Raw genomic sequence first — 24,847 nt, 5'->3', positions numbered from 1 at the left:
CCAGCACTACAGAGGATCACTAGACAGTACGTGTGTGCCAGAGGCCGTTGCTAACAGACAGGATAATAAGATCTCTTCCAGGGGCTGATCCAGAGGTATGACAAACAGGTGTTTTGGTGTCCAGTTCCTCAGCCATCAGAGCACGGTGGTTTGTTACAGCAACCTTCACATGTCCTTGGCAGGCATTGCCTTGGCTCTGCCCTCCCTGTGCATAGTGTAAAGCAGGACAGAACCTGGTTTGAGACAAGTGTCAGCTCCACGCTGCTTGCCACCTTCCAGAGGGGCTTTTGTCTCCCTCTCAGCCCTTCTCTTCATTAGCCTGAGGGATAGGTCTCCTTTCAAACCTGTAGATCCGGAGTTTCCAGCGAAAAGGCTACACCTCTCAGTGGGATTGAGGGACTGGCAGATGCAACTCAGTTTGGGGTCCTGACCAGGCTGCCGGTTGGGCATTAGCCCAGGGGAAGGAGGAGTGAGGGTGAAGGTGGTGGCTGACCTCCCCTTCCCATTTGCCTTGCCTCTGCTTCCCACTGCCCCTGCAGCGCACAGAGGGAAGGGGTCCGGTGAAAGCATGGCAGTGCCCTGTCGCACTCGGGCATCTCTCTGCTGGAAAGCCAGGAGGATGCAATTCCCTCTTTGGGGTGCCGGCACCCACGGCCGTGCGGCAGGGCGAGGAGGGTGCCCTGAAGCAGGAAAGGATCCGTGAATGGCTGCGGTTTGGGGCTGGCCCTTGAAAGCAGCCCCGCCAGGCGCGCTTGAACACAAGGCAGGTGAATGCAAACGCTGCCTGGGGCGTCACCTTCCCGGGGGTGGAGCTGCTCCGGCACAGGTGGCAGGGCTGAGCCCGGGGCCTTGCGGAGCCTGGGGAGCCCTGCTCCAAAACCAAGCCTAAAGCAACCAGCCTTCACCTGGGCGGTGAGTTCACCTCCCTGAAAATCAAGCTGTTGCCCACCCTGCCACCACCACCAAGCAAGGCTGTCCGCGGCGAGCATGGACTGTCCGGGGAAGGAAGGCGTGGGGGGAAGGAACAGGAATTTGGCCCTGCTGAGGAACAAGCTGTACATGGGGGAGAGGAGGAGGACAGAGCCCGTGGTGGAGAGCACCACCACCGCCGGGGACCATGGCACCTTGAGGAGGAGTCAGTCCGACAGGACAGAGTACAGCCAGAAACTACAAGGTACTGGGGAAGCCTGTTTGGTGCTAGGGATGCTCTGAGCTGGGGTGGTATCTCAATGCCCTCCAGGCTGCAGCCTTGAGATAAAGAAGGGAATGGTCATGTCTGCCCCCATGCACTCACAGTCGGAATAAGCAATGGCCCCTCTCACCTTTGCCCCTCATCTCCAGGGTGTGAAATATTTCCCCTAATTTTTCTAAATAGTGTTGTGTAGACAGGACACAAAATATAATCTAAGGTTTTGCTGAGTTCTGCAAAACGCATATGCAACCAAGGTCTTTCTTGTTCATCACCAGGATGCATTTGCAGCACAAACTGTTATGTGAAAATAGGATTCCTCTGTCCTATCCGTCATTGGCTGTTGTACCAAGTGGATCTTATGCCAAGTAATTAGAAGCATCAAGGGCATTTTTTTTCTCAGTTAAAAATATCAGGATTTATAATGTATTTATCCGTTGCATAGTTTGTACAAGCCTGAACTAAGTATGTCCAAATACATGGTTGGATGGATATACTGATTCAAATTACACCATTATGGAGAGGGTTTCTTTTCAAATAGCCAAATTACATCTGGACTACAAATTGTAGTAAAGTATGCCAGTATTGGGCTTGTCAATCAAAAATTAAATGTGATGCCACAAATTGAGGAAAAGCATGAAGAATGTGAATGGCTATTTCTGAGAGTGCTCTGGAACACGAACCGATGAATTCCTGTGGGTTTCCAGGGTCTTTTAACAACAGGGTCCCATCGCAAATGCAGGGTTTGAGTATTATTATGCTGTGTGTATTACTAATAGTCATATAACTATCTAGTGACAGTTACTCCTGCGACCATAATCCTTTATGGAGAAATAAAATAGAAAAATACTTGTATTGTGGTTTTGATGCACTTAATTAGGAAGTAGCATTGCTTCAGAAAGACAACAAAAGCAGAAAATAAAGTAATAAACCTGAAAATAATAGGTTTTCTATGGGGGCTGCATATGCTGAGAACAGAGTGGTTCATCAATTATGCTGTTCCCTCCTCTTGATAGCTAATCAATGAGGAGATGAAAAATATTCAGTTAAGTCAGGCCCGTGCTTCAGAGATCTGGTGGGGGTGTTTCAGGGCACAGGCATGGATTGCTGTGGCTGAGCAGGCAAGTTCCTGGCAAACGTCCTACCAAAACAGTTTGTAAGTCATGAATGGGGTTGTCCAGGTGAGGTCGAGGTTATCAGAGCAGTATCCAGCAAAAAGTGTGAGATCTTTCTGTCTCATGATGGCTGTATTCATGCCATGAATGTCTCCTGTTTAAAATCTGAAGCAAAGGAGGTGGGGAAGCCTAGGAAGTCATGGCAGAATGTGAGGTTATGTTTATGGCAGCATTCCAAGGAGACGGCAAATCCAGCTTTACAGCTCCTGCCACCAGCTGAGACTGCCGCGGCCACATATTGCAAAGCACTGGTCCGGTATCGGCTCACTCCGCTTGCTTCTTTTTGTTCAAGAAAAACGATGATGGGTTAACAAGGTACCTGCAGGCTTTATATTGGATTAGAGGTTGCCTGTCCTCAGAGTGAAAATACAAAGGCAGTAGAAATTCCCATGAAGTATATTTACAGTTGCCATAGAAAGAAATGCAGCTGTGTACCAAGGCCTGACCTGAATCAAATTTTCCTGAGCTGGATGTGCCTGAATCTGATAACGATCACGGATCCCGGACCTAACGTGCTACCTGCCAATGCTGAAAATGTGCTATGATACTACACCTTTATTTTCTTTGTTTTTCTCAGTAGCACTTGAATGCAAAGCAGCTCACTTCAGGGGGAGGGAACTGGTTTTGTTGGCACAAAGCTTTTGAGTTTTCCGTTCCTGATAAGAAAACCCAGGCTCTGTTGGTGACAGGTAGTCTGTTGTGTATCACCAGGTCAGGACTTTCTGATCACCCATGAATGGTAAATGCTTTGTAAAAAAAAACACCAAAAAAACACAAACAAAAACCAAAAACAAATGCTAATTTGCACTTGCTTCCCATACAAATTGCGGGGAAAACTCAGTGTTTAGTTGCCGCTCCCTCCTATAGTCTCCTGTTAATGTGTTCTCTAACACATACTCTGCAGAACTGGGGTTGGTATTAGCACAGACAAGGAGGTGTAAGAGAAAGAGATGCAACAGCAGCAAACTCTGCAGAAGGGAATCTTTTCTGAGGGGGTCAGGTTTCCACAGCTAAAAGTCAGGGGCTTCAGGACCCTCACCTATGCTATTGGCAGGCAACCTTGGCAGAGCAGGAGAACCAAGGTGTCCTTACACATCCTAGTGCCTGCTTCGGCATTGTAGTACATTTGTGCAAGGTGAAGCATGGGTGAGACATCTCTCAAGGGCCTTTCCAGCCCTTTATGTGCTTTAAAGGGTTCCCTGAGTAAGAACTAGGCTGTTGCCCCCTACAGCCATTTCCAGCAGCTCTGAAGTGTATGTTCAAAGTACTGCTTAGTGTGTTGGAAACATAGGTCCCCAAATAAAAGCCTTTAAACCAAACCAAACCCAAACGAAAACAAGAGAGCAAGCAGACAAGCATAAAAACTCCTGAGAATTCAGTTTCTGCCCTTGGATTTTACTGAAGTTTTGCTATTTTATGCAGAATCCAAAATGTTTTCTATAAAGAGTGAGAAAGAGAGCCTACTACCCAGATCTCCAGGGTAATCCAGGTGGTTTGCTCTGTCAGTCTACAAACACAAGTACAAAGGCATTGTCAAAGGTGAAAACTTCTGCGAGTGTTTTTCACTTTAAAATTGAGGAATCATTAGAACACAAGAAAGTATTTTCATGGTTAATTACTATACTGGATACATCTATTCAATACCTTATCTGGTGTGAATGGCTATGCAACACCTCCTGACTTTTCTCTTTTTAAAAAGGAAATAAGATGCAAAGTAACTATTATATTCTCAAGGAGCTTGGCAAGCATTGGTGCCTCTACTTCAGCTCATCCTGTGAGATAACCAAGTGCCTGCAGCCCCAATTTAGATAGAGGAAAATAAGGTGATTGCTATCAAATGTCAGGTTCATGATACAACCATGCAGGCATTTAGAACCCAGGTTGTAGTTGCAGTCTTAGGTGAGTCCAGGAATATCTTGATCGAGCCATATACATTTTTTTTCTTCCATTAGCTGGACAGAAGCATCAGTTTTCTGAAGAGGAAAGAATGGGGTTAAGGAAGATATATTTACTAGCATTTGTGGTGGATGCAGAAATAGTATTAACAGAGCTCCTGTGATGTTTCTATGCATTGCTCTGCTCTGCATTCACTAGAAAATTCTGCACATTTGTATTTTCCAGAAAAATGAAGAATTAGCTGGTCTCCATAAGCAGTGGCACAAAGTGGTATTTAGCACCTCTATATTCAAATGTATTATCTGTAGCTGTTTAGCTGGTAAGAGTTGTTCTCTTTTCCGCAGAGAAAATCCATCAGCAGCAGTTTTAAAAGTAGCTATATTAATATTTATGTATTATATGAATGTTGGAATCAGTTTTTGAATTAATCTAAAGCTTCCAGTCTGTGAGTACCTATGTATTTTGGTAAAAGGGGTTTACTGGCACATAAATGTTTGCAAGATCAGGGCAGATTAACATACAGTGTGTCATGGGGATAGATACTAATAAACAAAGAGGGCAGTCCACAAAAAGGAATTTAAAGCATAGTTCACTGACTGTTAGGTTTTGGACAGATTGCTGGTTTTTGCTAATAATCATATGCCAAACTTGTGCTTGCTGTGAAAAATGAACAGTAGAAAATGGTGGGTTTCCTGAAGGAATCAAAGATCACATTTGCAGTGTTCAGCAAGACAATGCCTGCCTTGATAATACTCCTTGTCTTACAAATTATTACATATTAACTCCTTTGTAACTGTAGCTGTGAATGGGTCAACTGCCCTGGTAAATGATTTACACACATTTCATTTTAAAATGCATCAGTGACATAGCAGTAATAGGCAGTGATTCAAATCACACAGCTATCATAGTATACTGCCTCAGAGCTTGTATCTGAATCCAGAATGCCATGTGTTTTCTGTGTCTAATGTAGTTATGAGAAATAACCAGCTCCAGAAATGAAACAGAAACCTGTGAAATTATACAAATTCCTGAAAAGGTGCTATCCCTTGGTATACAAAAGCCCCGTCAGAGGCAATTCATCCCCCTTTGCTCCTTCTCGAACAGGGCAACTTTCTCCATCCCATCCTCCTCCTTGCTTGCAGAGCTCACCACTCCTTCCTGCATGGGCTGCTCATGCACTCAGCTTCTGGTACCTCCCACTAGAAATAAAGATCCTCTGCGCCTCTTTTCAGTTCCTTATTTGCTTTGTGCTGTACTTACTGATTAATTTTCTATGGACTGCAATGTAGATAATGAAATATCCTATTTCACTGCAAAATATATGCATCCAATGATCTTTGGAGCAGCTGGTTTACTAAAGAACAGTAAGGAGTAAAAGTCTGGATTATTTCCTGAAGTGCAGGAGATGGTTCAATGAAAATACTCCCTTGTGCCCTGTGATGAGAAGTCACGATCTAACAAATACTTTTATTTTCTCCCATGCAAATTTGAGCTTGGAGAATCTTATTCTGCTAACTTGCTCTGCAATAAAGCTGGAGTTATTCCTTGAACTTATTGCAGTGGCAGGCTGGGAAATGAGCTCATCTTTTCAGAGCAGAATCCATTTCATGCCACTGTGTTTGCACAGCACTTAGCACAACAAGCCGTGCCCTGTGGCTCAGGACTCTTAGGAGCTACCACAGCATAACTAGTAACAGCAGCTCAGGTAAAGGAATGAAGACTAGGACCCAAGGAGGTTTACAGATCCTTCTCTGAGCATATTAGCAAACATTTTATTAATTGGGATACTTTGCATTGTGGGCCACACAGCTCGCAGTTTGTACAGCTAATCCACCCCAAATCTTGAGGTATGTGAGTCCCAGGGGAAGAGGTTCAGATATAACCCTTCCTCAGTTCTTACTTTATTAACATACTAGCTCAGTGCTGAAGGAGTGGTATATTTATGCTGGTATATGACACACTGGAAAGGTTTATTTGTAAGTATTGGCACTAACAATGAGGGCATTCTTCTGTCACCTGATGATAAGCTTTCTTCCCTTCCACAGTGGTCACATGGGAGCTCTCTGTAGTCCTGTCAGCACACACATAATTAAAGCAGTCTGCTGTCAAGGAATTGAAGAAAGAACCTGCGCATTGAATGTAAATATTTTCTGTACTTTATGGAACAGAAAAATGATCAAAGATCAAATGACCTAATTGCAAGGAAGTCTCTGATGCAGATTTTATAAGGAAACCTGTTGCCCAGGAATACAGGTGCAAGGTCATTCTGGCCCTGCAGTGCTTTCCTGCTGGATTCAGAAAAGGGCTTTTTGCATGTGTAGCTCATAGCCTGTACACAACAAACCTATTTCTGAACAATGCAGCTGTTATACACCTCTCTGAGTCAGAAAAAAAAAAGAGGTTTTCCACAAACCTCTCCCAATCCTTTCCTATTTCAGTGCCCAACTTAGAGTTCAGCAGTCTAATTCACACCATGTTTGCACTGTAACAACTCCAGTTTGAAACTGTAAGGACAGCCCTTATGAAGTGATCCCTCACAAGGGGAGGGGCATCTGAAGTAAAACTCCTTGTGTGTTGGCTCATGTGATGCACTTCTTTTGCACACAGTGGGACACTTCATCCTTCCCCACTGTTTGTCCTATTTCAGGCTCCCTCACTTCCAAGGATCCCAGTGTCCCTGTGACCCGCAGCCTTCCCAGCATCTCCAGCAGAAGCAGGGGTGTAGAGGGCAGAGCCGGAGAGACGGTGTGAGGAGGAAGAGGAAAGCTGCCACAGCAGCAGTCTCTAAACTTGGCTGCCTGCATTTCATTCCCAAATCCAGCTGATAAGAGCCGGTGTACATTCCTGTGTGTAATAGTTAGGTTATCTGAGGCTACAGGCTATCTGAGGACTTGCTTTCACAGAGGAATAACTTTATCCAGGGTGGTACGAGCCCCATGTTTTACACGTAAAAACACAGTAATGCTATAATTTGTTTGTTATACCTTGATAACTTGTGCCTTCACCACTCCCTTGTGCCAGGTAAAATCCCCATATCTGTGCAGTGCAAGTGTGGTGTCCTCCTAATGCTGCCTAAGGAATGGAAAGGCCTGTTAGTCACTCCATTCACTGACATCACTGTACTCATTCTTGTATTTTGTGCCAGTACTGTCAGTTCCACATGGGAAGCATTCGATAGGGAGAAACCTGGGTTCCCTCCCCAAGGGTGGATGTAATACCCAACCAGACCATCTTACCTGGAAGGATGGATAGAGCAGACCTCTAGAAGCTTCTCACTCTCTAGGTGTGGAAACCAGGGAAATTTACATGCATAGGTCTTGCAAACCTGCTATGGCTGTTCCTCCAGTCACTTGCTGTAAGTCTCCCAATACCTCCCCTGAGCCTAGAGAAGGGCTGCTGCATTTGCACATTGCAAACTCTGTTCCTCCATGCTCTCGCTGCATTGTGGCATGTCTCCATCTGGGGGATATCTTTAGACTTCACACTTGCAAGAAACTGCTTCTGTAAGACATGTGGCTGCTTTGTCCATGTCATCACATAGTGAACCTCTTGTTGAGTGCAACTAAAGCCATGTACTTCGATATGCAGCTGGAAAACCAAAGTCATCACCTTCCTCTCCAAAGCAAAGTCCTCCAGAATGGTGACTCCTGCAGATAGCTGACATCACAAAACAACAATTCAAACATTGCATTCTACTTTTTATTTTTATGCCTACTAAAAGTACCACCTAGTTTTTTGTAAACTGGGCTTAAGGTGCGACTGTTTAATATACCATTCAATGGACTATTTTTTCATTTTTCTCAACCTGGCATCTCTAAGGATGAATGAGTCAAATTCTTAATGTAATAGTTAATCCTCAGTGATATCTCTTCCTGCTAATCCTCTCTCTTCAACTGTTCCAGGGCTGGTACACACTACCACGTAGAAATGAATGTGCTTATATTCCAGATATGCACTTGCTGTTTGTGCATTCATTAAACTTTCACTCCACAAGGATTTCAGCAAGATACTAATGTTCTCAAACTGGTCAAAAGCAATCAGCTGAACATGAAATCATACGTTTGGGCTGTAATCATCACTTCAGGATCTTGCTGTTGCATTCTATAGAGACAGATATGCCTGAAATGAAAAACTGAACATATTGAGTGAAAATGGAAAATTATATTACATTTAACAAAAGGAAACATTTATTAAAAAACATGTTTTCTATAAGGAAACAGCATTTAACTGATATTTCTCATGATTATTTCTTCCTGTTGAGGATAGCTTTTCTTTCCTCACATTATTATCTATCATGCAATAAAGATAATAGATGAGCCCTGACATAATTCAAGAATCAAATTTGATCAGGGAGATCTAATGGCATAAACTGAAAGAACAGCCTCTCAAGGGATTGTGACTTCCAGCCTGAAGTCACATGCCCTCCCCTGTCACCAGAATAAGAGATTAGAAAATTCTTTTGTACACCATCTCATGCTTACCTCAAAATTCTATCTGATACCATAACAGTTCTGTATCAGAGAGCAAACAACACATCTGAGATCTTCCAGGATATCTGGTTCTCTCTGTACTTTCTTAGGAGCTACCCCAAACTCACACATACGGCTACATGCATGCTAACATTTTCACAGCCAATCTCAAGAAAAGTCCTGATTTTGGTGCAGAACTGGAATAGAAATGTATTGTTCACGTGGTTCCTTGTGAATTTATTAGTGTGGTTACATACTATGAGTTTTTGGAGGAAAAAGTATCTGCTGGTTTAGTACATCAGCAGCAGGAAAGGTGGTCTCATTCTGCAACCCTAGCAGAAACTTTCTCAGAGGGAGCTTTGAAGTGATAGTGGTACCAGTTTTGCTCTCCTCACTAACATAAGGGCAGAGTTTGTTTTATCCAGCACACAGCACCTTTGGTGTATGAGCTCTGCAGCAGCACAAGCTCCTGTGCAGCTCATGCACTCACACCAGCACAGACTCACTGGGGCAAAATTCAGCTTAAAATTCTTTTGATAGCCAAGACCTTGTGGAGGGGAGACATCCTCTTCATGTTTCCATTTTATTGTCTGAGGACAAACTGTTCATGCCTATTATATACAGACTTCAAGGCTAAAAACTCAGACCTGAAAAGTACATCTAAACACAAAAAGGTTTTAAAAAAATCAGCCCGCCCCTGTCCCAGTTTCTTTGGATTCTTTGTCCTCACTGTTTAAAACTAGTGGTATAGAGACAGAGGTGCAGTTCCAGAGCAGCTATTTGAAAAGAACTGTGGTCACATCAGTCTCACTACAAAACCTGGTGAGAGAAGCTTTAATAGCAAACCTGTCTTTTCTGAATATCAGTGGTCAGCATAATTGTAGAAAGAGTTGGGGAAGATGATACACTGGGTTTATTATATTTTACACCTCTTGTTGGAAGATGGCTCGAGGCTCTCTGTCCTGAAAGCTGATTGGCTTTCCCACAAGTCCAGCTCCAGGTTATCATCTAGAGCCTTGGCTGGTGTTGTACTGGTGAGCTCATGCTGTTCAATGCTCACTTGAGTGCTAATGACCTCGCCCTTGACCATCAGTTCAAACAACTGCAGTATTGGCTGTCAGTGAGCAAAGCACCTGGTACTGCTTGCTGTTTCCTCATTATTCGTTCCACTCCCTACAAGAAGTTGACACAAAGGTGTAGCAGTCTGATCCTCAGCAGAGATTCCCATCCTTTGCCGTTGAGCAATAAAAGCACATGTTGTCAAAGCTCGACCTGGGTAATGCAGACTTGAGCATCTAATGATATGTGCATCTTTGTTGGTACTCTGCACCATCTTGTGGCTAGCAGAAAAACACCAGAATAGCCTCTGAAGTATTTCACTTGTTTTTTTAATGTTTTGGTTTTGTGTGTGTATGTGTGTTTCCTCATTAAAAAAACAGATTATATTGTCAGCGTACAGAGATAAAACTCAGTGCCCTTTTTACAGGGCATGGATCTCTGCAGGTTGGCTTACAAACCATAAAATGGGAAAACCATCATTACAGATAAGTAGGTTGTGTGTAGTGTGCGCAAATTACCCATCTGTAGAAAACTAGCTTGCATTTTCATGTATTTGAAACAAATCAGATATTCTAGGTGCTAAGTATTGAAAAACAGTTAAGAATGTCCTGATCTTAGTGATCTCTGTTGTTCCAAGAAACGTTTGTTATTGATCATTAAAGGTTTTCTCATATTGTCCTTTAATTCCTTTGCCTCTTTCAAAAGATTATTTTTAAACAGAATTAGAGGATTCATCATTATTGTTACTAACATTGCCTTCATTTGAAAGTTTGTCTTCCAGTACTTGCTGCCCTCAATTTCCCATGAATAGACTCAATGTTACATTGTACGAAACAAAGGTTATTATTGTGAAGCTTTTTTATGGTAAACAGCCTTTTTCTTTCACAGAGTATATTTTTCCCATCCTCCAAATCATAATAGATGTCAGACCAAGACTGTGTTTTCAAAGGAGTAGAAGGGCATCAGCTATCCTTGAATTTCAGTGTAACAAACATCAGACTTTCCTGGGCTCCACAGAAAATTTCTGCCCAATACATAACATCTAAGCTGGGGGAGCTGGTGATGGGTTATCCTCTTAATGCCAAAGGAACAGTTTCCTTCCCCAAATCCATGTCCACTTTTAGAGGAAGGAGATGGAATGACACCCAGTCTGATTTGGGTTTGCCTCTTCTTATGCTTCTTTTCCTGCTCTCCATGGTGATTTGGGAATTTCCAGCAGGCACCAGATATGTTTCCCCACCCATGGTTGTGCAGGGCAAGCTTTGTGCACTGTTACAAATTTCTCTCTCTTTTAAACAGAAAAAATGGCCCCACAGGTGGCCACCTCACCACAGGAGGATGAAGAACAAGTCAGTAGACGCATGATGGCCAAGAGGGTGAAAATCATCGCAGAACTCATGCAGACGGAGAAAGACTATATCAGCAACTTGGATCTTTGCATCAAGGAAGTGATTCAGCCCCTGAGAAACAAGCAGGTGAGTGCTGGGGGTGGAGGACAAGGCAGTGATGTCAAGGTCTCAACTCACCCACGTTCTGCTTTTGGACAGTCTTAATGCAAGCACAAGTGCCAGCACGAGAGTGACGTGGTGCTGGAGCTGACGCTCCAGAAAGTGATATGTCAGGGCTCTGGTGAGGAGAGAGGAAGGTCAGATATGCTCCTGACACTTGTGCTGCCCTTGCATAAAGCCTGCATTGAGGTACTCGCCCAGAGGCCAGCTTGGATGCTATATACCTTCCTGTGGGCTGCAACAGCAGCTTCCAGCTCTCTGTACAGCTCTGTAGTTATAACTTTTCTTACATGCCCTGGTAGATCTTTATTGGTACCTCGAAAAGCAGTAACAACTAATAAAACCAAGTTTTTTTCTACAATAGAAACTGGAATGGAATGAACCTCTGCATCAAGTTTAAATTCAGTTGTTAGGATAACTTTATCCATCCTTTCAGGCAGCTGTGGTGGATAAACACCATGCTTGAGAGGCCATCGAGCACTTGGGAAATTTGCACTCTACACGGAAAAGGTACATTTAAGAAGGAAGGCTCATAAACTATCTTTCTGGCAAAAGATCTCATTAGGCCAATGATAGCCATTTTCTTTTTTAGCTGAGACTTCAAAGAGCACCTTTTCCTTGACAGTATTTCAATTGTAGGAAACTGGTGAAGCTGAAAGCTGGGAATAGAAGAGATTGTGAAGAGAAAGATTTGTATTTTTGGGGCCTGAAATATAGCATTCAGAGAGGCTACACTAATTATATCTACTGCAAATATGGAATAAAAATAATTTTAAAAAGACCTTAACTCAGGTTCTCTTTATGTAGAGTTTCTTATGAAACTGGTGATAAAATACAGGTGCAGAGGCCAAAGTGTCTTTAGATTGACATTGACAATACCTCTTCAGGAAACGCTGTGGTCAGCTGAACTCTGTGCTGCTTAAACTCCTGCAGGACCTTTTTTCATTCCTAAAACTCTGTCGGAATTTGTTCCAACCCATTTTTGGAAGAATAACCCATTTTCAGAAGAGCTGGCCTCTGATGACATAACTTTAAGGAGTTCTTGACTTCTTCCTCCTCACTTGTTCATCTACTTAGTAGTCTCCACATGGCTCCCTCCCCAGCCTGGCCAGCACTGAACAAGAGTATTGCCTGGCTGAACTTGAGATTTTTGACAAATGTGCTGTATTCTTTTGCTCATTTTCAGTCAACTGAAACCATTCATTCTGTGTTAACCTCTGTAAGTGTCCATGCACAACATAGTTTGGATATACGTAGATATTGTTCTGGGGAATAGGTCAGAAGTCTTGTGCTAGATGTATACAGGAAAAGTAATGTAGAGATTATAACTCTCTTAATGTAATAACGTCTGCATTTTTGAAAGGTTTTTAAGAATGTTATATGGTTTTAAGGCTAGTTCTCAGATAAACTACCATATTGAAAGTTTATAATGTGTTTAGAGAAGGATAGTTTTTAGAAAATTGGCCTAACAATGACTTTGTTTCATATTTCCAAATGGATAAAACATGTTTTAGCCCCTATAATATTTCTAAAGAAATTAACTGCATTAGTACTGGAAGTATTTTTCTGATTCTGTTACAATAGCATGCAATTTGATCCTCCTGGCATCTGCTAAGCTGCTATGTAAATCAGCAATTCTGTTCCAAATGGAGAGGTAGGTTTCGAGGGTATTAATATGGATGATGAAATTGGTCTTGTCTTTGTTCTCAATATTAGCAAATTACCGCTGGCTATCTCCAGCTGTCCCCAGATAGTAACTATTGCCCTGCTGTGCAATGAAAAATATGTGTCCTGGAAATTTTTTACTTCCTCTAAAATGAGTAGGGACACAGTACCAAATTTTCTGTTGGTATAAATTGATACAGTTCATTGAAGTCCATGTTGTGTGCCTAGGCTCTGTAGGAAGCTCGTTAGGTTATATTAATACGCAAAATGGTAAAAGTGTTTGTTTTAGTGGAAATTATATGATCTTGACTGTATTTTTGGATTTATAGGACAACTAACTTAAAATGATACCAGCTTTCTAGAAGTCGTTGTACCTGTTAGCTGGAACCAAAGTGCCAAGGTCTGAGTTTATTTAACAGCCTCTGTTAATGAGTGGTAATCAGAGAGTAAAACCCATTGTCAACTATTGTTTTCCTCAGTGGGAAAGTAAACAAACATTTCAAAGCCAGCTAAGGATCTTTTCTTTATTCAGATGATAATATTTATTTCCTTCCTAGGTAAACGCTTTCAGATTAGGGATAGTTCAAAATAAAGGTTAAAAGCACTTGATAACATACCCTTTGTTAACTGCGTCAACTGTATTATACTAATCTGAAAACTGTATATGTGTCCTTGAAATCACAAGGAGGATGTTTATATGAGATTTTACAGAAGTGGTGCTTCCTGGAGTGTTGAACAGTCAGGGCATAGCAAGAGAAGGTCTGTAATACACAATGTCCTTCTTTATCCTTTGTCAGTAGCTGCTTAATATTTGTATTCCATTAGATTGCTCGCTTTGACGTGGATGGCTTGTTTAGCAACATTGAATTGGTCCATCAAGTATCAGCCAAACTGCTGTCGTTGTTGGAAGAAGCCACAACAGATGTGGAGCCACCCATGCAAATAATCGGTATGTTTACCGTCCTCTTGAGTTCTACAAAGCTACGTGAAAGAATAAACATAACTCTCTCCTGTTGTCCATTCTCATCAGACTTGACTTCCTCCCCAGTATCCCTCCCAGAAGCTGGCATACTAGAAGCTGTCCATAATGACACAGGAAAAATGACATGTGAAACCTGTCCAGTTGTTCTACTGTACTTGTAGGATTATGATGCTCTTTTTTCCATCCATCTGGATGTTGAAGGGGAGGAAGGAAAGAGAAAATGAGTTTAGAATGAGTAAAACCTGCAGCACTGAGTTATACAACTTACTGATGAGATCCTTTTCACTGAGTTTGATATTGCCTTCCTAAATCCACTCATGCTTATACCAACTCTTGTAATGCATACTCATTGTTATGCCATTCAGGAAAAGCATTAAAAATGATTGGAATAACAAGCATGTCATATGACACTACCACCCCCTCCCCTACCCCAACACTGTAAACATGTATCCACTGGAGACACAGTTCATGTAAAGAGGTGGTTAAGTGTGCTTAGTAGGGACTTGGACAGGAAAGAAAGCTGTAATGAATCTGAAGTTTGTGGGATTCTGTGTAGGAATGTCTGTAGGGACTATGGGTATTTTCAGCAAATGGGTTGGCCCTGGATATGTCACAGCAGTCACAAGTTCTACAGCTCAGGCCATGAATGTTAAGGCTATGATTCACTTGACATTCTGGTACAACTGGAGAGATTTAAGAAGTTACCACTCATTAGGTCTCCTATAACTGCTTCTTCAGTGCAGAGGCCCTAAGTGAGCCATCTTAAGGGATCAGGTGAGAATATTTGATTTACTTTAGTGAAAACTCAGACAGTTTAGTTTAAAAAACTTCCAGCTGTGATTCAGAGGTCAGAGAGGTTCTTTCTTCTCTAAACTGACCACATACCACAGGTAACACGTTATAGAAAGTACCCCTCTTCTCATGGATAAGGGGGCAAAAAATACTGGTTGCCACTTGACTAAGAAACATGATATTAAAGCATATGAGGCTTGGGAAAAGTATTAATCCTAGCACGTCTCAATCAGGTTTGCCAAGGCAACAGCTTAACGTAGTTCGACACGTCTGTTGTTTGGCAGTATTTCAGTGAAAGTGCATCATGATGAGTCATACTCTTAATAAGCAATGTTCTATTCTAGCAGGAAGTGCCTTTCTCACAGCCAAGAGAATCATCCTATTAGTTCCCTGTCACATCCAGAAGTAAAGACAAACAATTTCATCCATCTATTAGGTGTATTTCTCCAGAATCAGACAAAGAACCATGAAAATGTACGGTATTGTGGATCACAGAGTTGGCTAAGCTATGGCAGGGAAAAAGCTGTCAAGTAAGGTGTGAGACATTCTTTCAAAGGCTGAGACAAAAGCGGGGAGAATAACTGCATCACTATAAGCAGTAAGTTAGTAGGTTTATTGTCCTGTAAAACTACATCAAGGTAATTTTTTGGGGGGATCTTAACAATCAGTGTAAAAGTTGTTGAAGCCAGCCTATAGAAAAACCAGACCGAGAATGTTTTAACGCATCCATCATCTTCCCTCATGTTTAATGTTTTTAAATATCTTGCATTGAAGTATCATACTTTGGAAGGCAACCCAATCATGATGAGATTGAGGAGAACTGCTAATACAGCGCTTTGAAACCAAAACAATGTGGTTGCTCATATTCATGTCTTATTTTAGTCTATGTTCTCCACACTTAGGCTATGTCCACACTGACAAGTATTAATGTCCAATAGGAGCAGACTTGCAGATTTAAAGAGCTTCTGCTAAGGAGCTGGTATCCATACTAACATTTCAAGAGGCCTTAGTTCAGACTGGCTGTAGCCTGTTCCTGTGGTTTGAGAGATGCCCTTTGTGGTTGGACTGCATAGAATGTGTCCTTGGAGTGTGTCTTCCGGTAATTACCACCCCAAAAGAGATCCAGTTTGTGTCTCTATGACTGCTCCACCACACATACAAGGCATGGGAGATGAGGACTAATGAGTGATTGGCTTCAGAAGCCCTCTCCTAATCTGAGCTGAAGTGCTAATGTAGGCAGACCTTTTGTGGTGCTTGGTCTTCTGATGCTAAATGCCTCTGAGGTTAAATACCCTTTACAGTTCTCCCCTGAATTTTTTCTCCTCTCTGTTTTGGATGCTGTATATAGAGGAATATGAAGACTTAGTAACCTTGACTCAGCTGTAGCTATTAAACCCCCTCTTCTTCCCTTTCCTGCTGCTGTCCACACAGGAAGCACCACTGAAAGCCATGGGGAGAAACTGTTTCTGTTACTCAAGCCTTCCTCCTAGGATTTTATCTTTCACACTGATGACCACCATACTCCAGAAGAGGCCTCAGGCAGATTTGCATCTGTCACAGTATTTTTAAATTGGTGCCCAAATACAGTGTAGTTTTGGTCCATAAAGCAAGCTCCCACAGTGATATGCCCAAAACTCATCTGATTCGGTCCATATGGCTCAGAACCAAGAAGGGCTTTAGGCTAAGAAATCCATCTGCTTTTAAAAGGCCCTATCCACGAAATCAGCACATAATTTTTCTCATCACTGAGCATCAATGAAAGTATCTGTCATTGTGGCACAATACTTCAGTGAACAGAACTTACTCATCTCTTTCATCTTGGGGAAGATAATTTCCAGCCCCTAGTATATACTGAAGGGAGCTGTAAGTCTACAGCTTGCATTTTTTCCACTGAAAACGGAACCTCACTCGAGTGCTTAGCACAGTACAGGCGGTGCTAAGCACTGTGAGAGCTCATCGTCTCTGAGAATCAAGCACCAAGTGCTCAGGATCAAGAGAAAGCTCGTTAAGGTTTCCTGTTACATCGTTAGCTAATAAAGACCTGCATAGAGAGTTCATGGGAAAGTCAGGATGCAATGTGCGTTGGTAGCGTTCAACATTAGCAGCAAACACAAGACAGAGAAGACAGCTAAAGAGCATTAACTATAGGATACTGGTGTTTTTCTAACTGTGCCCTTACAGTAACTGAAATGAACTCTGGTGGTCTTAGCTCTTCATTGTTTTTCCCTTATTCACACCTTGAAACCAACATGCATTAGACAGACCAGTTAACCTTCGCTGCCAGGGGGAAAAACCCAGAGCTGTGTTACTGTGGTAACTGAATCATTTTTCACTTTAAGACGGAGCAGTTCAATGCAATGTATTATGAAACAGCGCACTCTGGTCAGGATGGAACATGCAGGATGCATGACAGCTCAGTGCTTGCTCTGTGGATGAATAGAGAGCTCCCAATTAATGTGGTGTTCATCTTTTAACTTTAATAATCATTGCTATAACTCAAAAGGAATGTTTATAAAATGTTGGACTTGTTGCCACATAGATGTAATTTTCAGTAAATGCCCAAGACAGGAGTTTCTAGCATTGCTGGTTTTTATTATATGTATTTCCAAGGACTCTGATCAGAGCACTGCTACATGAGGGTGTAAGAACCAAAATAATATCTATTAGCAGAAGAGATGAAGCATGCCTTCTCCACCTGGATAGTATTTCTTAACGTTCATAGAAACTGACACAGGAGTCTTAAGCTGAGAGAATTAGGCTCCAGAATTAAATGGAAAATGAGTGTAAGACTACTTCAGTGCCTCTAAAATTCCCACCTGTTCTTTGGAGGAAAATGGTGGTGTGGTGGATTTGAAATGGAAGTGTTTTCCCTCTTCAGTTGTATATAAGCCTAGATACTATATAAAAATGGCTGTAATCCATTGTGGGTTTACTTAATGAGGAGAGAGGTGGAAATTGTCCCTCTGTCATGAGAAGAAAATTCTCTATTCTAGGCTATAACAATTGCCATTTCAGGATTTTGCAAAACAAATAAAATTGAAATGGCTAATGTAAGATAGAATCATTATTCCTGTTATAACTGAATTAAGTTTATATTCAGTTGAAAAAAAAGTCAAAAAGGAAAACTAACAGGCTTACATTCATCCCTCCTGCCAGCCCATGACACAAAAATGGTCTCCCTTTATCAGTTAAGCTCTGCTGTGTGTTTTCCAATGCAGGGGCATTAAGCTGGGGCAGTGAATTAGGAGATTGTGTTTGAAGGGGTGCGAGGTATAGAGATTTCATGCTTTTTCCTGAGGGAATTTTTTGCATTAACACTGATATAATGATGCCTGGCTATGACAAAGATGAGCAGCTGAGAAATACATGTAATAAATAATGCACATAAACACGCAAGATCGTTTCTAAGGGAAGTAAAGTGCAAGCCAGCCTTTTTAGCTCACGGCTAATGTGGTGGAATAATAAAACTCCTTCTGAGATGCTGTTGTCTGACTTGACATGCTTTGTTTTTCTCCTTAACAGGGGAAGTGTTCTTGCAGATTAAAGGCCCACTAGAAGACACATATAAAATCTATTGCTATCACCATGATGATGCACACACCATGCTGGAATCCTATGAAAAGGATGAAGAACTGAAGCAGCATTTAAGAGACTGTGTACAGTCCTTAAAGTAAGATCTTTTCAAATGATGATTTCCGTCCATAGTCAGTTTGCCTGGCAGGGAACATTTTAAATGGATGTAGATGAAAGGTCCCCTGTAAATCTGCAGTTCTATGAGGCTTGCTGGGAGCTCTAGCTTATGCTGCTTTCATGAAAAGATGACAAGCCAGGGGCCATGATTAGATTTCTTTCTCTCTAAGATGGCCAAAAATAGCACAAGAAAGGTTGCTCTTCCCTTAGTTTCAGTGCCCCATACTGGCAAATAAAAAAAATGCTGCATCATATCATGGGCTATTGGAAACACCTTGCCCAGCTCCCAGGAAACTTGCTGTCCCCCTGTCTTCAGCAATTCTATTGCTTGAATTTAAATAGCCTGTAATGGAGCTACTCAAATGCACTGGTGTTTCTGGGCCCCTGTTGCAAGGCCCCAGGGGTCTGGAGCTGCTGTGTGGTGCTGAACCCCTCATGATGGGGGTGTTTGAGAGCGAACAGTGATGGAGCAAGCTGCCGAGTCTCACCAGTGGGAGGTGCTTTATTCCATCGGCTTCAGCGCCAGCCCCTTGGGGAAATGTGTCAAGAACTGGAGATGCCTCAGAATAAAAGATCCATCTTTCCTTCACCACAGCTTCCTCCCGCAGCCAGTCACTGGAACCTGCTCATCCTGTCCATGGAGAGTGCTTCTCTTTCCACCCATAAATTCTCTTGCCCCCTTACTTTCCCAAAAGCATCACACAGAGGTGTCAGGAGGGAACATGCCACAATTTCAGAGCAGAGTTGTGTTAAGACTTAGGAGATGGGAAGTATGTCCAAGTGAAATCTGGAAAGAGTGGTGGAGGAAAATATCAACAACACTGAAAGAGAAATGTTTACTTTGAGAACAGTTTATGTTGAAAATGACGCTTATTTTGTGCAATATATCCAGTTATTAAATACATAACAAAGTATATGTGCAGGGCACTCAGGTTTTAGCTACCCTGGAAGTTGAAAGAAATAGATTTTCATATAAACTCAGGCTTTCAGGCTAATGGATGACCAGGTATCTCCCCTAAGGGAATGTTTTAGTTGCTGATGCCTGCAATATTCTTTCCTGGCTAATCAAGAGAAGCTGCTACTGTCATTCATCCCTGCTGCTGAAGGGGGCATGGAAGAAAATAAAGATAAAAAATAGAATCCATGTACATGCTAGGGTGGAGGCTGTCACTTGAATTCCAGAGCCAGCAAGAGGTGCTCCTGTTCCAACATCTCAGCTGAGCTTTCTGAAGAGAAGGGATATTTTGTGCTGAGCTACTGTATCTTTGCTAGCAGGAAGTGACAAAGACTTCCTTACAACGAAGCCTTGTTTTGTCTTTTTCTTTCCTGATTAGCCTTTAAACAGGAACCAACGATAAAAGCACTGGTGTGTGTATACTATGTTGTGCTTTTTCCCAGTGCCTAAAGATTGCAGTCAATGAAGACCTGAAAGTGCACGCTCAAATGCTAAAATGCAGAACTGTGGTCATTTAAACCTGTTACTACCCATTGGAAAATGTTTGCCCTAGGAAGAAAATTATGAAGGATTGTTACCAAATAAGTTATAGGCTGTTTTCCATTGTGAGACATAACAAATGTGGGCAGTAGGGGGACGGGAGGGGGTGGGGTGGGGTGGGGTGTGTGGGTGTGGCCTGGTGATGACTAGTCTTGAAAAATGTTTACTTGTTAAATATTTTTTTTTCCTTACAAAGAATACTGTTCCATTTTAAAAAATCTTAAATTAGCTGACATTACTAGGGACTTCTGTTCCTCAGCTGAGTAATATCTGACATGTGAAAAACAAGTTCTGTATCAGGAGCAATTTAAGAGTGGCACTCTGCACATCTGTACAGGCAAATCAGATTTAATTAGCTATACTGAGATTCCTATTCCTTTTGACTGAAGAGGAAAAAAATTCATCCCAAAATGTAGGTGTCTGCATTGGAGACGTGCAAATCCAAATTCTGTAGAGTCTCATGTTTCAGCTGTGATTATGCAAACTGGGAATATTGTTTGCTAGTTTAGCCAAAGAAATGCAGCTGGTAGAAATGAAAGGACGCTGGCAACTACCTGCTCAGCTTTCAGCCTGGAGTAGCTCGGTCACATGTTACAGGGACAGAGGGATGTCCTAAGCACACAAAATGCTGACAGTGCAAAAGCTATGAAAGCACCAGTTTCCAGATGCTCAGTTAGACAGTGGTGGGCAAGGAGATGAGAGTGCAGGCTGTCAAAAAGAAGTGGCTGGGGATGTGATGTCAGGAAAGCCTAATGCAGAGATGGGGGGACATTTGGTTCTCTTGCATTTGAGTGAATTTATATCACAAGGAAAACATTCCGTGCATGTGCTTGCATGTTTGCAAATTACAATTGTAAGTCCCTGCTGCTTTCAGTATATAAATCTACTCCATCCTGCTCTGGAGAGGTTTCATTTGATGTGTAGTCTACAAAAAGCTTAACAGCTTCATTGATTCTATATGCTAAAAGGCTAAAAGGTATTCTTTCTCATTTAGAAATACATTTCTTTTTAAAGAGAGAAGACAGGAATGTATGTAAAGTATAAGAATGACATATTTAATTTTACTTTTTGTATTAATGACTTAATATTTCTCACAATTGCTAGCAGAGTGATCCAAACTTCCTTAACAGTGGGAGGACTAGGCTGGCTCTCATAGCCAAAGCCAGGTTTCTGACAATCCTTTCTCGTTTGGGTCTGTCCTTTCAAAAAGTTATAGGGCCAGATTAACCAATACTCTCTGGCTGTTTTGCACAGCTCTGCTGACACAAAGCAGTCATAAACCTAAGTTAACTGGCTAGTTACAGCTGCTCTGTGTCACTGAAATGTATCTGAGAATCTGGCTCCTGATCTGTATAAATCCTTTTAGGAGGAATCTAATACATGTTTTGTTTTCTTCTCTTTTGCAGAAAGATATATGAAGAAGAGTAAGTACTTTGCCTTTCTTACATGTAAAATAGTCTTTAAAATACCTTTAATTTATCTTTAGTATGTTTAAAACTGTACAGGTGGAACTTTTAAGAAGACAAGCTTTTTATGTCAGTATAAGCCAAAGATTTTTCCAGGACACATGTAGAGGGCTCTGAAGTCTGCAAGGCTGCTTGTCAACAACATAGCATCAATTTTTGAAATTCAGACATTCTGAAATCTTTCTGCATAGGCTGCTGTAGACCTGCTACAATACAGACAGATTCGCAGGTAGAGGTATTTTTAACCCGATGACCCCTTCAGTAGCCTTATATGAGAAGCCCACCTTAGGATTTTCCTTCTGACAGTGACAATGACGAGCTCATTGCAACGCTTAGCCAGAAAACTCCTCCAGCCACTGGTGAGTTGTGGTTAAGGGACTTCTGTGCAAAATGTGATATCTTTGAAACGCTATAAAGGAGAATTTATCACAGCTGCAGTTTCTGGACATCCAGCAGGTTAGGATCATTGAAATACAGCAATGCCTGTAGTTACCTGCAGTGAGAGGTCAACAGGAGGGGGTGTCTGAACGGAAGGAAAAGATTACAACTTCAGATGAAATGTTAAGAGAAGAGAGGAACAAGTGTGGTCTATATTGGTAGAAGAGGAACAGACCTACCTGTAAAATCAGAGAATTTGTTAGTCAGTCATTCACATGTCATAATTATGATCTGCGTAAAATACACTTCAAAGGATTTGCATGTTGAAACTCTAAAGTTGGGGGTTCCAAGCTTTACGCTATGATAGGAAATAGTTTTTCTGCCTTTTGTTTTGATAAAGGCCATTCTTGTATACTCCTGTCCCTGAGCTTGGCTACCTCGCATGGTGTGGTGGCATTTGCCTTCCCTGCTGACCAGCAGAGTGCTCAGAAATTCCATCACCTGCAACTCAGCTTAGAGGTTGCAGAGCTGTGGCAGGACTGCACCCAAAAATCCAATTGACGTTGGACTGAAAAATACAGCCTAACTCACTCCAAATGGTCTGTGATGTTGCTGCTTCCAGATTGCTTTTCATTCAAGCATGATCAAGAAAACAATTACATAAATACCAGACAGTGCTGCCCTTTGCTAGCAGCTCGATAGGTTAAAAACTCTGCTTGGCTTAACAAGTGCGTGACCTCAGTGAATTCCCTGGGTTTGCATGAGAGGCTTACGGCACAATGAATTATTTGTCCTACATGCCTTGTACTAAAATGAAGCCTCATAGCAAACCACGAAGCCCGAGACTTTAAGTTGGCTCTGCAGCCTGATGCCTGCACACTATTACAAAACTGGCAAGCTGCATATCCCACCAGCCTCAGCCTGGCTGTACCACATTGGCTGTTGCATTTGCCACTGGAACAAGCTGCTAGGTAATGAGACCAAATGAAATGAAATCCTGCATCACCTGCCTTTGTGTACCTCACCACCACGGGTTTTTTAAGCAGGTGGGAATCTTTCTGTATGTGTGACTTTGGGAGGCAGCAGGAAGGATATGTCATGAAGCTCACTGCAGTTATACCAGCTGCATTTACTGCAGAGCTACAGTAATAATTTGTGATGAGATTAGTACAGCTGTGTATGATCTAGAATACTTGCTAAATTCACAATAACACGGAGGGAAGGCTGAAGTAGCATCACAAATGAATTATCAATTTAATTTTCTGCACAATAGATGTCACAAACCATTACTCTCCTGCTTGGGTTGCATGGCAATGCTGTGTCCTGCCCAGTGGTTGGGTGTGTCCTACTGGGATGCATTGCAAATGGGACTTGTCCAGGAAGAGTGGCTATCTCAGCTAATAGTGCTGGGGAGAATCAGATGAGTTGAACTTTGTGGCATTTTGTGCCCCTGAGAGTCATTATCTTATAACAAACCTGCTATCTCTCACACCATACTGCAAGACTGTGTCATGCAGATACTAAACAGAGGACTGTTTATCACTTAGGCAGCTGTCCAAAGAGCAACTATATAAAGAGAAAACACTTGAAGATTTTTCCATTCATGAGGCAGCTTTTATAGATTTGCATTCATGGGGCTTTTCAGAGAAAACAATAACAATTTAAGATTTTTTTTGTCATTATTACCACCAGAAGCTGAAAGAAGGGAAAATAGCTCTCTATTTAATGTAGGGTATAGGGAAAATGAGGGGGATTGAAATGATGAGAAGGTTTCAGGTTATCAAGAAGCCTTAAAAGGCATCTACTGTTAATTTTTTTCATGCAGAACTTTTTTACAGATCATGTTTGAGATGGTTTAAATATGCAGATGTCTCTTCTCAAAGACATTCAAATTTTTAGTTAATTAGTCAGCAGTAAGGATTGGCTCTTGTATTTTTTACACATATAAAAATGGGAATGAAGGCTTTTTTTTCTTTTACTCTTTCTGCTGCACAAAACAATAGATGTCAGCCTGCAAAACCAAGTGGCTGTTCCCTGTTCTTTGTACTTTCCTACATTGTGTTATTTCATCTTTCCACATGCAGAAATCCTTCTTTGCCTACCCTTAACTCCTGCATAGTTAATGTCAAACAACATTTCTGCTCCAAAGCAGCCTTTTGGCCATGCAAATGGAAAGCTTGCTCTGCTTTATTGCCCTCCACATGGTTACCAGCAGCTCATGCTAAGTTTCAAGAGAGAGGTCCCAGGTAGCTCGTGCTGGAGCTTTGTCTGGTTTGCTGAGGAGCACTGCAGTGAGGAGAGGCCACAGACATGTCTGTCCTGCTGCTGGCGGTTCAGCAGTGGCTGGGCCTGGTCTTAGGACTTGATCACCTGGTGTTACTTGTTCCGGGGAGACCCCATGTTTCTACCAGCCACGCAGAAGGTAATGAAGGCACGTATGGCTCGGTCTTGCCCTTCCCTGTTTCCTTCCAGGCTGTTGTGACAGCCTGCACGCTGCACAGCCTCTTCCATTCAAGCCTGGAGGGTGTAAGCAAAGGCTTTTGTCCAGAGCAGGGCTGGAGCATGAGTTCAGCTGGCTTGGGGCCCAAGAGCTCGAGTGGTCTTCATGGCCTGAGGCACTTGGATGCCTGGAGAAGCTGCTCTGCTGCCCTTGCCCAGCCTGTGGGGGTTTACCCTAGATCCACAAAGCACCCTTTTTGCCTGTGCTGGAAGCTGTGACTCCCCTACTCTTGTCCTTCTGCCACCCTGACCAGCTGCCTGCTTTGCCTTTGTGTAAGGAGTCTTCCAGCAGGTTGGATCAAGCCTGGGTGAATATCCTGTGTGTTCAACATTTCCCCAGGCCCAGTCTGGTACCCTTTAAAAGCTCAGGCATCATTAGAAATAACTAGCTGGCAGCCAGCAAAGAAAAGCCACAAGTAAAAGAGAGTAAAGCTTAAGGGTCAGGTCACGGTGGCAAGTCAGAGATGTTGTGAGAAGGGATGCATTTTGAGCTGGCATCCCAGTTACTCACAGCATGTAGATGTTGAAATTTTAAGCCTGAGGTGCCAGAGCAGGATGTAACAGCCCTGCTCACACGCATTTCT

General features: G+C 42.3%; 1 protein-coding gene across 1 annotated transcript in view; it reads left to right on the top strand.

The window, feature by feature from the left end:
• The first annotated feature begins 987 nt into the window (after positions 1-987).
• Positions 988-24,847, top strand: part of ARHGEF38 (Rho guanine nucleotide exchange factor 38) — a 36,698-nt gene continuing 12,838 nt past the window's right edge. Inside the window, exons 1-5 of the mRNA XM_027635968.1 lie at positions 988-1,174; positions 11,088-11,263; positions 13,787-13,910; positions 18,258-18,405; positions 21,327-21,344. Of these exons, the coding sequence (XP_027491769.1) occupies positions 988-1,174; positions 11,088-11,263; positions 13,787-13,910; positions 18,258-18,405; positions 21,327-21,344 (653 nt within the window). The remainder of the gene's footprint in view (positions 1,175-11,087; positions 11,264-13,786; positions 13,911-18,257; positions 18,406-21,326; positions 21,345-24,847) is intronic.

The sequence above is a fragment of the Corapipo altera genome, unplaced genomic scaffold, assembly GCF_003945725.1.
Source record: "Corapipo altera isolate COAL_440 unplaced genomic scaffold, ASM394572v1 22b, whole genome shotgun sequence".
In the NCBI taxonomy this organism is placed as follows: Eukaryota; Metazoa; Chordata; class Aves; order Passeriformes; family Pipridae; genus Corapipo; species Corapipo altera.
The sequence above is the reverse complement of the archived record's forward strand: the minus strand, read 5'-3'. Positions and strand labels throughout refer to the sequence as shown.